General features: G+C 36.7%; 1 protein-coding gene across 6 annotated transcripts in view; it reads left to right on the top strand.

Moving 5' to 3' along the window:
* The window catches only part of Ralyl (RALY RNA binding protein like), a 688,169-nt gene that overhangs the window by 543,791 nt on the left and 128,881 nt on the right, over nucleotides 1-15,497 (top strand). For all 6 annotated transcript variants that reach the window (XM_085836023.1, XM_021157480.3, XM_021157482.3 and 3 more), the window contains one exon: nucleotides 5,398-5,473. In XM_085836023.1, the coding sequence (XP_085692149.1) occupies nucleotides 5,398-5,473 (76 nt within the window). The remainder of the gene's footprint in view (nucleotides 1-5,397; nucleotides 5,474-15,497) is intronic.

The raw sequence follows: 15,497 nt of genomic DNA, 5'->3' as shown, positions 1-15,497 counted from the left end.
ACACACAAAAGGTTTCCTGATCTTACTAGTACTTTTCAAGAAACTATGATTTTGGTAACTACAAATCAGGCTACACCACCCAGTAATTACTATGTTTATACTTATACTCAATGACTAGAATGATGAATTTGGAATTGAAGATTATGCCAAAAACAATTTGCTAATAATGAATTAACACTCAGTCCATCCAAAAGATATACGTACTAAATGCAGTCTAACAAAATCATAAACTCACACAAACATTTCGTGTGGTTTTACATTTTAATAAAAGTATATGTTGGACTCAAACGTGTGGCTCTACAACATGAACACTGTACATAGTAGTACCTCATTGTTAAGGCGCCTTACATGCGGGAACAGCTCTAAATAACAGAAGGAAGAAACTTTAACTCAGGAGCCTAACAAACGACCTTTTTATATTTTCTATGTTTAGACATTTTACTCCAAAGGCCTTTGTTACAGGAAATATTTTTATTAGATATTTTCTTTATTTACATTTCAAATGTTATCCCATTTCCCCCTGAAATATTTTTAAAAAGAAGGAAACGGCACATTCCCACGCTTGTGCCTCTGCCCTGTCCACCTAGCCGGCCATTCACTGGTGGGCAATGGCTGACCCGATTTTACCTCATGGAGACTCTTTGACCCATAGCTCCCAAAAGTCTCCAACCAGCTATCTAGGTTCCCACTGGTGGTTGCTCCCATGCCAACCCCATGGTTCAGATCTCCCACAGCCTTTGTGGTGCACCTCTGGCAAACCCACCCTTTGCTGCTGTACTTTTCTCTCTTGAATCCAGATGAACTGTGTGAAGGAAAACACAACACAAACTCAGTTTAGAAACAATGATAACTCAATCTCTGGGCACAACAACTAAAACCTTGTAAATTTTGTAAGCCTTATTAAAATCTGATTCCTCTGGTAGCAAATCCTTGGGGATCTGCCATGATACCAGGAAACTCTAGCAGCTACATCTTATCCCTCTCTGTTCCTGTCATCAAAAGACCTAAATCTCTCCTGCTTCCTCTCTTCCTCTGTCAAACCAGGAAGTCCTGCCTACTCATCCAGTGGTTGGCTCCTTTATTCATTAGGGGTTGGTTCACAAGAACAGCACCAGGGTCATCCACAACATTCCTTAACTTAGCACAGTAAATAGAAATTGAAGTTTAATTAGCCTTTCACTCACCCTGTCTGTGTGTAACTTGCACAGTGCCAAGGCAAACAAGAGGTCTCTGCAACAAAACCAAGATGCTATTTGCCCTTCTGTATGGCCCTTTAAGGACAGTAGCTCTTGATACATAAGAATGTGATCTTTGGCCTCTCACAAAGTTTGGCTGTACTTATAATATCATTTAATCTTTTATCTATAAAGATCATTTCAAAAGTGGACTGGATTGTTCATCCTCTGCCAAGACTTTCTCTTCATAATGATGAGCTGTCTAATAAACCCAGACATTGTGTGTGGGTCAATAGGGAACTGTAAACACACACATTTGCATATTAAAGAACAAATTTTATGTGCTTGTTGGAAAATTCTGCATCTTAGCACCAGTCTGAAATAAGATATTAAAGGCTCATATGCACTCTTTTAATATTTAAAGATATTATTTATTCTCTTATGTGTATGGGTGCATTGCAGGCATATTGTATACATATTATATGCCTATTTAAGGCTCATGGAAGTTAGAAGAGGACATCATATCCCTAAAGGCTGGAGTTACAGATGGGTATAAACATCCATGTGAGCACTAGGAATCAAATGTGAGACCTCTGCAAAAATTCCAACTACTCAGAACCACCACTCCAGGCCCTCATGTCCATTTTTAATACCTTTGATGGGAAGCTAGTAGTCTGAAAATACAGATTTAGCAGCCTGTCATGAAAGGCTTTCTCTAGTTTTAGCATGTTGTCAACTAGTTTTACAACCACTGACAGCACATTATATAAAAAAATTAAGGATACTGACAATATATTAATTGACAGCCTTGTCTCATGTTTTTATTTATGTATGTGGATAATTTCACATTTTCATTTTATAAATCATGATATCCAAAGTAGAAACAAACAATGAATGTTATTATATTTTCACAGACACGTAGCCTCTGCCATTGTAACAATCTCCACTTATACTTCTACCAGCTACACCACATATGAAAAAGTATAAAAAAAAAAATCTCAGTATTCACTGTACCTAATTCTAAATCACAAAAGAGTCACTGCCTATTTGATTGATTTTTGGCTAAGTCATATATATATATGGAGAGAGAGAGAGAGAGAGAGAGAGAGAGAGAGTATAATATATAGTATATAGCATATAATATAAGGCTCATGGATTGTAATCAATTTTGAAGTTTTAGCTGGAGTTTCTAGTGGTTTTCTCATTCTCAATAATCCACTCCAAGTGTATTGTTCTCTCTGATCATCGACTTACGCCAACTCCCAGCCTTTGTCAAAGCCACCTGTTCATCATGATTCTGAAGTGGGTGTATAACAGCATATATATTGACACTGTTATCTCATCTTCCTTTCAATTACTTATTATTCACTACCTGCCATAAAATACATAAGATATTTGTTACTAAGAATAATACTGTGATGATAATCCATGTTTTCTATGTCATGTTCTATGATTTGATCTCAAAGTTCTTTATGTCATTCCACACATACCCTTTAAAAGGTAATCCTTTGTTGAATTAATTGTTTACCTTTAAATTCTATTCATTTATCTAATTACATAAAAGTTATCCCTACATAGTCCTTCAATTTGCCTCTTAATGTAAATAAAAGATTGATATTTTCAACTCGTTGTTATGATTTTAGGGCTCCTTAACAGAGCCATGTCTTTGTCGATAACTCTAATTTTCTCAACATTCTTCATTTTTTAACATAGATTATGTCTTTGCATAAGATATTTACCTTATCTAAGTGTATCTCACTGAACACAATTTTTCAAGTCATATGTTATACATATGCAATAATTTCTTTAGGAGCACAGTTCTTTCACATGATTTAATTTTAAACATTATTCTTTATTTAAAACTGGAAAATTATTTCCAAAGTGGATTTACTAATTTATACCTATACCTATTATTTCCAAAGTAGATTTACTATATTATACCTATATTTATATAGGTAGTATATTGCATTGCACTTGCTCCAAAACCTGGTCAATGCTTGATATCATCTTTCTAGAAAATGTGAACTCAGTATTTGGGTTGGTTAAATTTAGATTTCCTGTTACTGATGAAAATGAGAAATTTTCATTTGTTTGTTGTCTTACTTAATGTTTTACTGCTTTGAACAAACACAATGGTCAAGGCAACTCTTACAAAGACAATACTTAATTGGGGCTATTGTACAGATTCAGAGGTTCAGTTCATCATCATCAAGGCAGGAACATGGCATCTTTCAGGCAGACATAGTGAAGGAGGAACTGAGAGTTCTAAATCTTCATCCTAATGCAGATAGAAGACTGGATTCCAGGCAGCTAGGATGAGGATTTTAAAGCCCACAACCACAAAGACACATTTTCTCCAAAAAAACCACACCTACTCCCACAACGCCACACCTATTTCCACAAGGTCACCCCTCCAAATAGTGCCACTCCTTGGACCATATTCAAACCACCACATTTATTTATCACATTTATTTATCACATCTTCTATAAAGTGGAGTTACTACTTTTGTTTTTTCTAAGTTTATTTTTGGTGTTTTAACTCATTTTTCTTGTGATGAAAAGACATATTCATCTATTGACACAAATTCTTTGTCAAGGACTTTTTTTTGCTACCTTTATGTGAATTTCCATGAAAAGAAATAATAACTTAATAGAATTTGTAAGTATCATATCTTAAAGGCAGTGAATTTTTTATGTCTGGTTTAAGATCAGCATTCCATATTCTGAGCTAATGAATACATTCTCATTTGTGGAACACTTACTTTTTATATATTTTACCTTTCATATTTTAAAAATATTTTTATCATAGTGGAAAGTAGGGATTCTATTTTATAACCAGTCTTTTAAGTAGGAAATTATTACAACACTATTACTTAAAAGTCTATTACAGAGATGCAATATAGTAAATGTGGGAGGCTGGTATAAGATACCATTAATGTGCCGGGTGGTGGTGGAGTACACCTTTAATCCTAGCACTTGGGAGGCAGAGGCAGGCAGATTTCTGAGTTCGAGGCCAGCCTGCTCTACAAAGTGAGTTCCAGGACAGCCAGGGCTATACAGAGAAACCCTGTCTCGAAAAACCAAAAAAAAACAAAACAAAACAAAAAAAAAAAACAAAACAAAACAAAACAAAACATTAATGTGAAGACAACTCGGGCTACAGAAAACACTCTTTAGCCCAACTTTCTATCTTCTTAAAATGTTAACATTTCTTTTAAGCTACCAGATGGCACCTGTATGCATAGACTATCATATCTTCAGGAATCCTGTATATTTCAGACTTTTGATCTCGCTTCCAGTTCATGAAGTCAGGATGTGACTGTCAAGGAGATACATTCATTAAAATTTCATGTTATTATTTTGTTTCATCTCAATAAATGTTGTAAGCATTATGATAATATAATGCTACAAATTAATAACTCCTTTTCAGAGCAAAGCTGTATCCCATATGAGTATTTATGATTGATGAGAAGTCTCTAGAAAATCTAAAACTCAGATAGTTTCTCATTATCTTTGTTTTCATACATCTTGGTTCTTTTTTCATTTTTCAACACTGTTTCCACAACAGTCATATTCTAATACGAAATATATGCAATCCACTCCTTATGTCTACATTTTTCCAGTAGGGTATAAAATCCAAAAGCACAAGAATCTAACCTTTAATATGTATGAAGATTCTCACAAGGTGTCCCATGTAAAGGAGTTTCTGGACATTTTAGAGTGACAAGTGTACAAGATTTGTTTAAGAAGCAATGAAGACAATTCTTAGCTGCCACACAAGTGTGAACACCTGAGCTTGAATCCATAGAACCTACATAAAATGTCTAAGGAGGTAGGCATCATTCCAGCACGATTGTGGAGGCAGAGACACAGTTCACGAAAATTGTGTTCAATAAAATACACTTACAGGTAACAAGCTTAGCCAGAGAACGTTGCTTAACTGATGAGCTTCATGTTCAGCGTAATGGTGCCATCAAGGGAAAACACAGATGTAGACCATGAGTTTTCACGTATGTGCACAAATATATTCCTGTATATGTGCTTGCATGCAGACTAACACGTACAAGTACCACATACAAAACATCACATTAGACATGTAATATAAATTAATTGATAAATAAAATTGTAAAAGGATTTGCATAAAGAAATAAAAATCCAAGATATAATCCTTCCAAATTGTTTACCAATAGCCACTTTAAACAATGTTATTTTATATTTTCAGATATCAACATGGCAGGGGAACCCAAACCCTACAGACCAAAGCCTGGAAGTAAGAGACCCCTGTCTGCACTTTACAGGTAAGAAACATCATCCCATTCCACATATGAAATGTTTGCCACTTTGTGAGACAATATGTAATGCAAGCAATTAACTAATTAAAAACAACAATCTTTACTCTTAAATTCTGGTGGTCAAACACACACACACACACACACACACACACACAACACACATTTGAAGGCATAACAGATGCTTAATATTCTTACATATATACCTGCCAATCCTGTTCTCTTGCTGCAACAAAAATATTTGAGATAAACAACTTAAAATAAGACATACTTCATTTCATCCCATGCTTTGAATGCTTTAGTACACAATTGGCTGTGTTGTTCCTGGGCTAATCATTAGAAAGTTTGCTTTTGGAAAGGTTAGAGAAGCTACTTTGTGACATACAGGAAACAGGTGACAAGAAAGGCATTGGAGTTTAGATTTAGAGGCACATCTCCAGTGACTTACTTCCTCTAATCAGACACACATGCTAATGATCCACTCAGTAGATTTATGAACTCAGTAGATTTATGCATTTATGATGTCCACATCCTCATGACCCAACCTCATCTCAAAAGTATCACCAGGTCTAAATAAAGGCATAAACACATGAGCTTTTGAAAAAGTAATTCATTATTCAACTGCAGCAATAATCATTCCATCAGGCTGGACACATTGCTTAATGGTGAAGGATGCTTGCTTTTCTTCCAGAGAACATGAGTTCTGATGTCAGTATCATGAACGGTCTTCACTGTTGACCATTGCCCACACGCCATGTACTGTAGTGTCTCCAAGTTACTTGGAGCGTTTTTATTTCAGTCCAATATGATAAATCAAGAACTTGAGGTTACATTTCTAGGTAATTTTTATCAGGTGGAGTATCATGATACCAGTAGTCAATCAACCCCATATCAGCAGACATCATACACCATCTTTATATCTGAATATAAATTAATTCAGCCCATTTTGTTAAGCTATTGTCTCTATTGAGACAATCTAATTCTTTTAGTTTCTATCTTAGTTCAGGATTTTATAGCTAGAAAGAGACACTCTGACCACAGCAGCTCTTATTAAGAAAAGTACTTCATTGAGGCTGGCTCACAGGTTCTGAGGTTTAGTTCATTATCATCTTGTGGGAAGCATGATGGCAAATAGACAGACATGGTGCGAGACTCATGTAGCTGTGAGTTCTACATCTGGATCAGTAGTCAGTAGGAAGAGAGAGAAACACTTGTTCTGGCTGGACATTTGAAACTTTAAATCTCTCCTCCAGTGAGACACTTCCTCCAGCAAGATCACACCTACTCCAACAAGGGTACACCTCCTAATTCTTTCAAATAGTGCCACTTCCTAGGAGTCTCTGGGAGCAGTTTTCATTCAAATCACCACAGTGTCCTAAGGTTGATAGTTATAATTTTTCATTCTATTTTTGTCTCACTTCTATATCAGTTCATCAGGGACTATATCCATTTTCAAAGTAGATACAATTTAGACCTTGATTGCTCTGTATTCATGCTTATTAACAAGTGTAAAATGTGGTTGATCTAAGAAAAAAGACAAAAGTAACTTCATAGAATATTCAAGGTTTATTGTTTGTTTGCTTGTTTGGGTGGCTGGTTGTTGTTGTTCTTTCACAACCAGTTTTAGGAAAAAAACAAACACTGTACAGTTAAGCCATATGTCCCACTTCATGTGTTTTTTGCACTTTTCTTTTTTAACTTTAAGTGCTGACTTTGCATCTGTCTCTGTAAAATTCACTTTAGTTAGTGTTAGCAAGTTGTTCCAGGCTATTGAGATCTCTATCATCCGATTTATTGGTACTCTCCCAGATATGCTTCATCATTCAGTGAATATCCACAGCAAAAGAGTTAAGAGAAGTGTTGAGCAAGCCTTCCTCCTTTATTGATATCATTTGGTTAAAAGAGACTTAAGCAATATGTGATCAGATGGAATGTGTTCTGATAAGGAATAAAAAGGGTGCTCATGAGAAGGGCCCATGCTGTTCTCTTGTCTTTATTCTCTGAGCAAATTAGCAGAGACCCAGTTGCCTTTCCCAAACTAAAACATAAAGAATACAAACAGATCTCTTGGAAGGTCCTATTTACACTGACAATCCTAAGTCTATCCAGTATGTAACCACCAAAGATTTTCAAGCTATTGTGAAAAAAAATGAAATGTATTTATCATCTCCTTTTGGATGTCTCAACGTATTCAATATAAAAATAGGTACCTAAAGGTATTCAACCTAAATAAAATATTTTATAAAAACAGGTAGCAAGAAGAATAATTTCTTATATTGACCATAAAGTAATAAATACACAGGGATTAAATCATTACCCTTGATTCAAATGGTGTTTGTTTCACCTTATTTGTTGCAAAGCTAAGCACTGCCAAATTATTTTATGGTTAGTTTCATTTTAAATGTATGCAAATACAGTTGATGCTAATACAGAATCTTTAAAGTAATGTATTCAATTATTAACAGAGCAAGCAGGCAAAGCTTTTCTTTCTTCTCTTATCAGGGTTACTTGTGTCTATATAATGCTGTTAGTTTTCATATTTTCTCTGTTCTGGGATTTTTTGATTTTCTTATGGAGATGAAAGCTCATGACAGTATACTAATGCCTTTCTGTAATTTTTTTGTATCAAGTTAAATTGAGTTGCAAATGCAAAAGAATTGGAAACAAGTTTTGTTTAAATATACTGTGCTGTATATAAATTACATCAGTGGGGAAATATTCATTTGTCCTATTTTTATCTGTTAAAGAAAATTAAAGTTGAGGTAAATGCAAATTAACAGATAGTAACAAAGAAAACAAAAAGGAATGACTGAGCAGCTGAGAAAGAAACCCCTTTTTAAATATAGTTTTACTCCTACATAAATTTAATATTACTTTATTTTTATAGGGGGAATATTTCTGCAGTCTTTATTCACCTATTTAGCACACAAATGCAGCAGGGTGAGATTATATGTCTTACTGTATAAATAAGAAATCTAAGTTTTGAAAAGAATAGTAGATTTCCTTTTAATCCAGGGTACCAAGATTAGAAACTGAACTCTGATCTTCACCTTCTAACTGGTGACCTTGTCATTAGAACACAGATTTTAACATTCATTTACCTGCTAGCACCTTAACTAAAATAAATTATACAAATGAGGGCTTTTTGAGTCATCAATACCAGTAATCAATCATGTCTCTGTCTATGGATACCATGCCAGCAGGTGAAAGGCCAAATACTGCATATCAGATACATTTTAACAGCAATAAAGTTGGCATCTACTTTTGCAATGTTAAGATCTAAGGTCCAAGTTACCTAACATCCTGGATTCCACATTTCCTTCTTACCTTTCTAGTTTCTTCCACATTAACCTTGCACTCAAGGACATGTTGTACCACTTAACTATATTATTTTACTGTTTTTTATTTTATTTTGAAACAACTGTAAATTGTTGTCTTAGCTGGTCCTGAACTCACATCACAGCACATTGTACGCATTGAATTTATGATTCTCCTTCCTCAGTCTTCCAGCTAGCTGGAATAACATACTTGTATCATGTGTCCTAGCTGTAATTTTCTTGATCATAAAATATCCTGTATCTGAGGTGAAATTACATCCCCCCATCAGAAGAGGCAATGTCCTCTTGGAAATGATACAATCTGTATGTCCTAGTGTTGGAGGTTTGAATCTATTTCTTTACACTCCATGAAATAGCATAGTTCTACTTGTCCATCCATCTACTCATGCACTTTACTACAGCCACAGAGCACTTATTTACTATGCTTACAGGGGTCAAAGGACTGCTGGTACAGAAACGTAAGACTACAGAGTAAGAGAGCATGGCAGTGTAAAGTGTGTTGTCTGCATATTTAAAGGAAGTTCCTCATTTAATATATGCTTTAAACTGTTGTGTCACCATCAGATGCTCCATCAGGGCCTGTGCCTGATCCATGGTAGGACCTTCTTCACCACCCTCACATCTGCCTTGTCACCATCACCGGCCACATTCTGCTTTCTCCACCCACCGACACAGTGACACTTTACATCTTATTTTCAGAGGAGTTTTCAGTTTAGTCATACAGCTTTCATTTGTACCTACTGTATATTTAATTTATACAGCATACACAGTAGATAGAAAAATAAATTATGAGAATTAAAGTAATCTGTCTGAACTGCACACAAGTTAGATGCAGAAATAGATGAAGACATCCCAGATGCCTGCATGTGCTTCAGAAGAAGACAAATGAGAGCATTCTATCTCATTTCTGAGTGGAAGGAAGTGGGGTCTCTAGAAGTTATAGGGAGAAGGGGCTGCTTGAGCTGGCTTCTAAACAAGTAAGGACTTCATGCAAAAGTAAGGGCATAATGAGCAGAGAAAACATGCAAAGACTGAAGCACAGAGGAGACAGAGGAGTGCCTCACAGTGGGAGCTGGCATGGTTAATTTGGAAGGGAACAGGAACATCCTGTTGGTAGGGCCTGTAAATATCTCTATGCATGATATTAATATTAGGCTTTTATTCTGCAGACAACAAGAGATCATTTAAATATGTAACTGATTTGAAGTGATCTGTGAGTGAGTGAGTGAGTGAGGTCCAAAGTTTCTAGTGTAGGCAAAAAGGGAATGATCAGAGGAATGAGATAGAAGAAAGAGGAGAGACACGCTAAGCATGGAAATGCTCAGATGTAACATCTGTACAAGGGAAAAAAAATAATTCTCTATGAATTCACAGAGACAGGCAATTCATTAAAATGGCTCTTGAAATAAAGAAGTCTCCCATTAGGGTCCATTTGTAAATGGAACATAATTAATCATTTCTGAATATTTCATAAATATTGGACCTAGTCCTAACAATGAATAGCTCATCCATTCTGCAGGGAAAATACTGTAATTTTTAATAAATTGCTCCTTCAAATGTTCTGTGTACATTGCAAGTTTCTATGGTGCTCTGAAATTATGATTCTCCCCTAGGAAGCAAGTTTTCCCTCATGCTAAGTTCCAATTAATGCTAAATAATTGGTAAATGACAATTATGATTTGACTTTTTTGCTTCTGCTTATAAAGCAGACAGGGCTTTTCACTATGGTTCGGGTACAAATAACAAATACAGCAAATACACCAAGGAGGAAAGGAATATTCATCAAAGCTAAGCAAATGCAGTTTTTCATCAAGTAGTGGCAGCCTTCTGCCATACAGAGAACACTCCTTGAAAGATGGATCGCACAAAAGGTTTCATCTCATTAACTTTCAAGAGGTAATTAAGTACCATTTTCAAATATTGTGGGCATCACACGGGTTCTTTTGTATCCAAGAAGACATTTCTAATCAAGATACCATGAAGAAACTTTAGGCCTTCTTAGGATTGGAAAATGATAGCCTTTAGGTACCAGAATCATCTTTTTCAGGCCATCTTCACTGGTACTGGAAGTGATGAACATGGGAGAGTTGTTTTGGTGATCAAAATCAGAGCTTGTCTAAGCAAAGTGACTGTAGTAAAATACCCATGGTGATTTATTTTTCATTCCATTGGCATGGACTTTGTTATCTTTCATAACGGTTTTGGAATATCTCAAGGAAAAGATTCTGTGCCTCCTCCCCCCAGGAGTCACAGAATGCCTTCTGAGCTATTGACAATAGAAATTAAAATTATGGAAGTTAAGATCTAATTCATTGCTGGAACAAAGTAAGTATGGAGAAAATGTGGCCTGAACATCTCTAGCTTGCTGGCTTCCTCAGCTCACTGAGTTCATTATGTAACTTTTGATTGTGATATTTGATTTGTTTCTCCTTTGATAGTGTCAAGGACAATACACCCTCACTTGCTGAAGTTTAATTTCCTCTGTGGATAGCTTTAGCTCTGGAACAGCTTCTTTCCATTCCCCATTTTTAGTGAGGTGGTCTCACCTGAAAGGCAGCCCTCTTTGCGTCCAACGTGGAGCATGTGGATGGAAGGGAAGTACCTTTCCCCATCCCTACATAAGTACATCCTATCTTCCTCCTAAAGTAGACAGGAACCCAGCATTGACAGACATGGCTTCTTTGTTTCAAAAGTGTTGTTTTTTTTTGGTTTTTTTTTTGTTTTTTTGATGGGTAGGCTGGAAGGTCATGTAGAAGCTCCATTCAAATTGGTCTTATTTTAGTTCTCCCAGGCCTACAGATTACTGACATATAGTTGATAAAACTGATAAGAGAAAATATCCCCACAAAAGTGTCTAGATTTAAAATTAAATATATCTGTGTACATGAGGCTAAATTCTCTCACACCAAGGTTCTTTAGAAAACATGCCTTTAGGACTGTTGTCATGTTTTTGTATCAGGACAGATTTCAAACATGTACTTTATTGACAGTGCACTTAAAGGTTTACCAGTTGGTTTTTTTTATTATTAATTAACTATTTTATTTATTTACTGGCTAAATGCTGGTCCCCTTCCCATTTCCCTTTATAGTTCTTCCCCCAGGTCCCTCCCCTTTGACTGTGAGAGGGTGTTAATATTCAGATATCTCCCCACACACACTGTGGCTTCAAGTCTCTAGAGGATTAGGTACATTCTCACCAATGAGGCCAAACAAGTCAGCCCTCTGCCACATATGTGTCAGGTTCTTGGACCTCTTTGGTTGATGGCTCAGTCTCTGGGAGCTCACAGAGGTCCAGGTTAGTTGACACTGTTGGTTTTCCTATGAGGTTGCCATCCCGTTCAGTTCCTTTAATCCTTCCCCTAACTCTTCTATACGGATTCCTGATCTCTGTCTAATGCTTGGATGTGAGTATCTGCACCTGTCACCATCAGCTGCTGGGTAGAGCCTCTCAGAGAACAGCCGTGCTAGGCTCCTCTCATGCATATCCTTTTGAGTCTGGGTTACTTCACTCAGTATAATACTTTCTTAATTCCATCCATTTGCCTGGAAATTTTAAGGTATCTTTGTTTTTAATAGCTGAATATTATTCTATTGTGTAAAGGAACCACATATTCTGTATCCATTCTTTGGTTGAGGAGCATTTAGGTTGTTGCCAGTTTCTGGCTATTCTGAGTAAGGCTCCTATGGACATAGTAGAGCATGTGTCCTTGTAGTTTGGTGGAGCGTCTTATAGGTATATGCTCAGGAATGGTATAACTGGGACATCAGGTAGAACTACTTCCAATTTTTGAAGGACTGACAGATTGAGTTCCAGAGTGGTTGTACAAGTTTGTGGTCCCACCACCAATGGAGAAGCTTTACTAAGAGTTGATGCAAATATTCCTAGTGAAATGTTAGACAATGGCTACACAGCAAACACAGCATGACCAGTGACATGCACTAGCATTTCTTCCTTTTAAAAATGATTAATGTGAACTCATTATTAGAAATTAGATTTATTTGACCAAAAGGCAGTGTCACTACAACATAGGAATTGTAATCATCAACATTAATTTTTTGATGAATTTAATTATAAGGAAACTAACAGAAACCAGTGATGAAAAGAGACAGTGGCCAGGACACAGCAGTGAGCAGGAGCTTTGGGCATAAGACTCGTGAAGGATGTTCATCCCAAGAAGGAGGTAGAGATTTGCATTAGGAAAGGCAAGAGGCACAAACAGTCAAGCACGATTATTTTAGCTGAATGTTTGGAAGTGATAATGTTGATAAGCTTATAGTCAACTAAATATGTTAATTTATCATATAGCTTCTCAAAGCAAAAGCTTTTTATTGATCTCTACTTTGTTACATTTTGTAGCTATTGTGTAATTTTGATTTTTTTTTATTTTGTAAGATTATAATGTGATGTGATCATACCATTTATCCTTTCCTCTTCTATCCATTAAACCTTCCCATATAGCTCCCTGGTTCTTTTTTCAAACTCATCACCTCTTTCTTCATTAACTATTGGTATACAGACGTACACATACACACACACAAACACACTCCTAAATACATAAGTTCAACCAGCTCAGTATGTAGAATGTTACTTCTGTGCATGTTTTCAGGGATGATCATGTGGTTAACCAAATACAAAAGCAGTTAGTGCTTTAGCTTACGGTACATTCCTCACAATTTAGTGCTAGGCAAATGTCAGTTACAAACCTTTTCACTAAAAGTGTTCAAATAAATGCTGACACAATACCAATAAAAGTAGTTCTGCTGCAGGCAATGCTCTGCTAAGTTAAAGAATGGCCTCTTTGTCATTTTCTGATTAATTTTACTGTACAAATTCCTATTATTATCTTCTTCCCCTTAGAGCAGGACATGATAGTGATAGAGGGGTTATTATAATGTAATGCCTTAACACAGGGTATCTATGTAAGACCTTTGTGATTCATATTATTAAAAAGTCCAACATCTGTTCACTTGATTTGAGGCCAATTTTTTAAAACATGGAAGTAACAGCTCAGGAATTAAAGGGTAAGATCAGGCAAAAATGTAAACATATTAAGAAAATGCGTACAATGACAAGAGGTTATAGCTCTTTCTCTAGGATGTATCCCACATGCTCAAATCTCATAGCAAAAGTTAAAACAATATGAAAGATGTAGCCAGTATCTCCTCTTTGCAACTGACCAGTCCCATAGAAATTTTTCCAATGAAAATTACCTAAATGAACCCTAGAACACAGAATTTAAAAGATAAAGGATTATGTGGAAACAGCAAATTTTACATGATTTCTTGTAGACAACATTTAAAGGAGGGATACTTAGTGTAGTAAAGGAAGATACTCAAATATTTGAAAATTTAGTTTTCTTTATTCTTTTCTTGTTTTCTGGCAGAAATGTATTGCATAGAGTTTTATCTACCATCTAAAATTATAAAACTATCATTTTATACCACATGTATACACATACATATGCACATACACGCATGTACACACACACACAGAGAGAGAGAGAGAGAGACAGAGACAGAGACAGAGACAGAGAGACAGAGAGAGACACAGAGACAGAGAGAGAGAAGGGGGAGATAATTTAAAGCTGGTAACATTCTCATGAATTCTCTCAAAAATATAAAAAGTATTATAAAACAAACAAATAAAACATGCAAGATTCCTTTATAATTCACTCAAGGCAACTTTCCATACTGCGAATCCTCCGATGTGGGTTTGAATGGTGGCCTGCATCCACTGCCACAGGGCTAAGGCCACAGGAGAGGCAGGAAGCAAGAGTTTTGACTGTGCAGACCCCATGGGTTGAGCTTTGTGAAGCCTTGGGTCCCCACTCTGAGGCTGGGGATGACAGGTTCTCAGACTCTTGGGCAATACAGGAGCTGTTGGATCTACCCCAGGACTGAAGGAAAAAAGGCTGGAAAGGGGCTCCAGCTGGGTCTGACAGGGATCAGAGGGTCCTTTGCTTGCTTGGCGGGCAGCTTGCATTGGTGGAGACCTTGGCTGGGAGCTCTGAGAGGCTTTCTGCAGGAGGCTAGGCCACCTGCTCTTGAGAAGGAGGCCTGCTCCATTGCTCCCCAGAGCAGATCCCGATGAACAGAGACAGTCCATGGTTTTAATGCATTTATTGCCATGGAGGAGAGTTGTGACGAGTGAAACCTTACCCCACTTTGGTTAAATACCTTTTGCAGAGAGGAGTGTCTGGGAAGGGGAGCTTAATTGGCTAAGTCCTTCAGACCATTAGGTGCCTCACTAAAATGGAGATCTGTCTTAAGCCTACATGATCTATGGTCACAACCTCTATCTTTGGAGGGGCTTGGGGCATTGCCCTTATGTGACTGATGGCCACAGACCTATAGCATGGAGAGCTGTGGTCTCATGCCAGGATCCTGGTGTCTAGGGGCCTGGCAAAAGGCCTACTGTTCCTTGCAGAGTTATCTGCAGGGTCTCTGGGGTTTTAAACCTAGCTCAACCAGAAACCAGGCTGTGGTTAATGGTTCCACACTCTGGCAAATTTACCACCTAATAGAATTTTACAATGGGGTTCCAGGGTCTCCTAAGCTTAAATTTCACACAAATTTAAACACTTATATAAGAAAGTAAGAGTGGACCAACTACTTGAGGGCTTGATCACCCAGCCTTCAAATGTATAGAAAACTAAAGCATGCATGGGTGTTTTCCACATGTTACACACTGACCA

Source organism: Mus caroli, unplaced genomic scaffold, assembly GCF_978045245.1.
Source record: "Mus caroli unplaced genomic scaffold, Mus_caroli_1 scaffold_3, whole genome shotgun sequence".
Classification (NCBI taxonomy): Eukaryota; Metazoa; Chordata; class Mammalia; order Rodentia; family Muridae; genus Mus; species Mus caroli.
The sequence above is the reverse complement of the archived record's forward strand: the minus strand, read 5'-3'. Positions and strand labels throughout refer to the sequence as shown.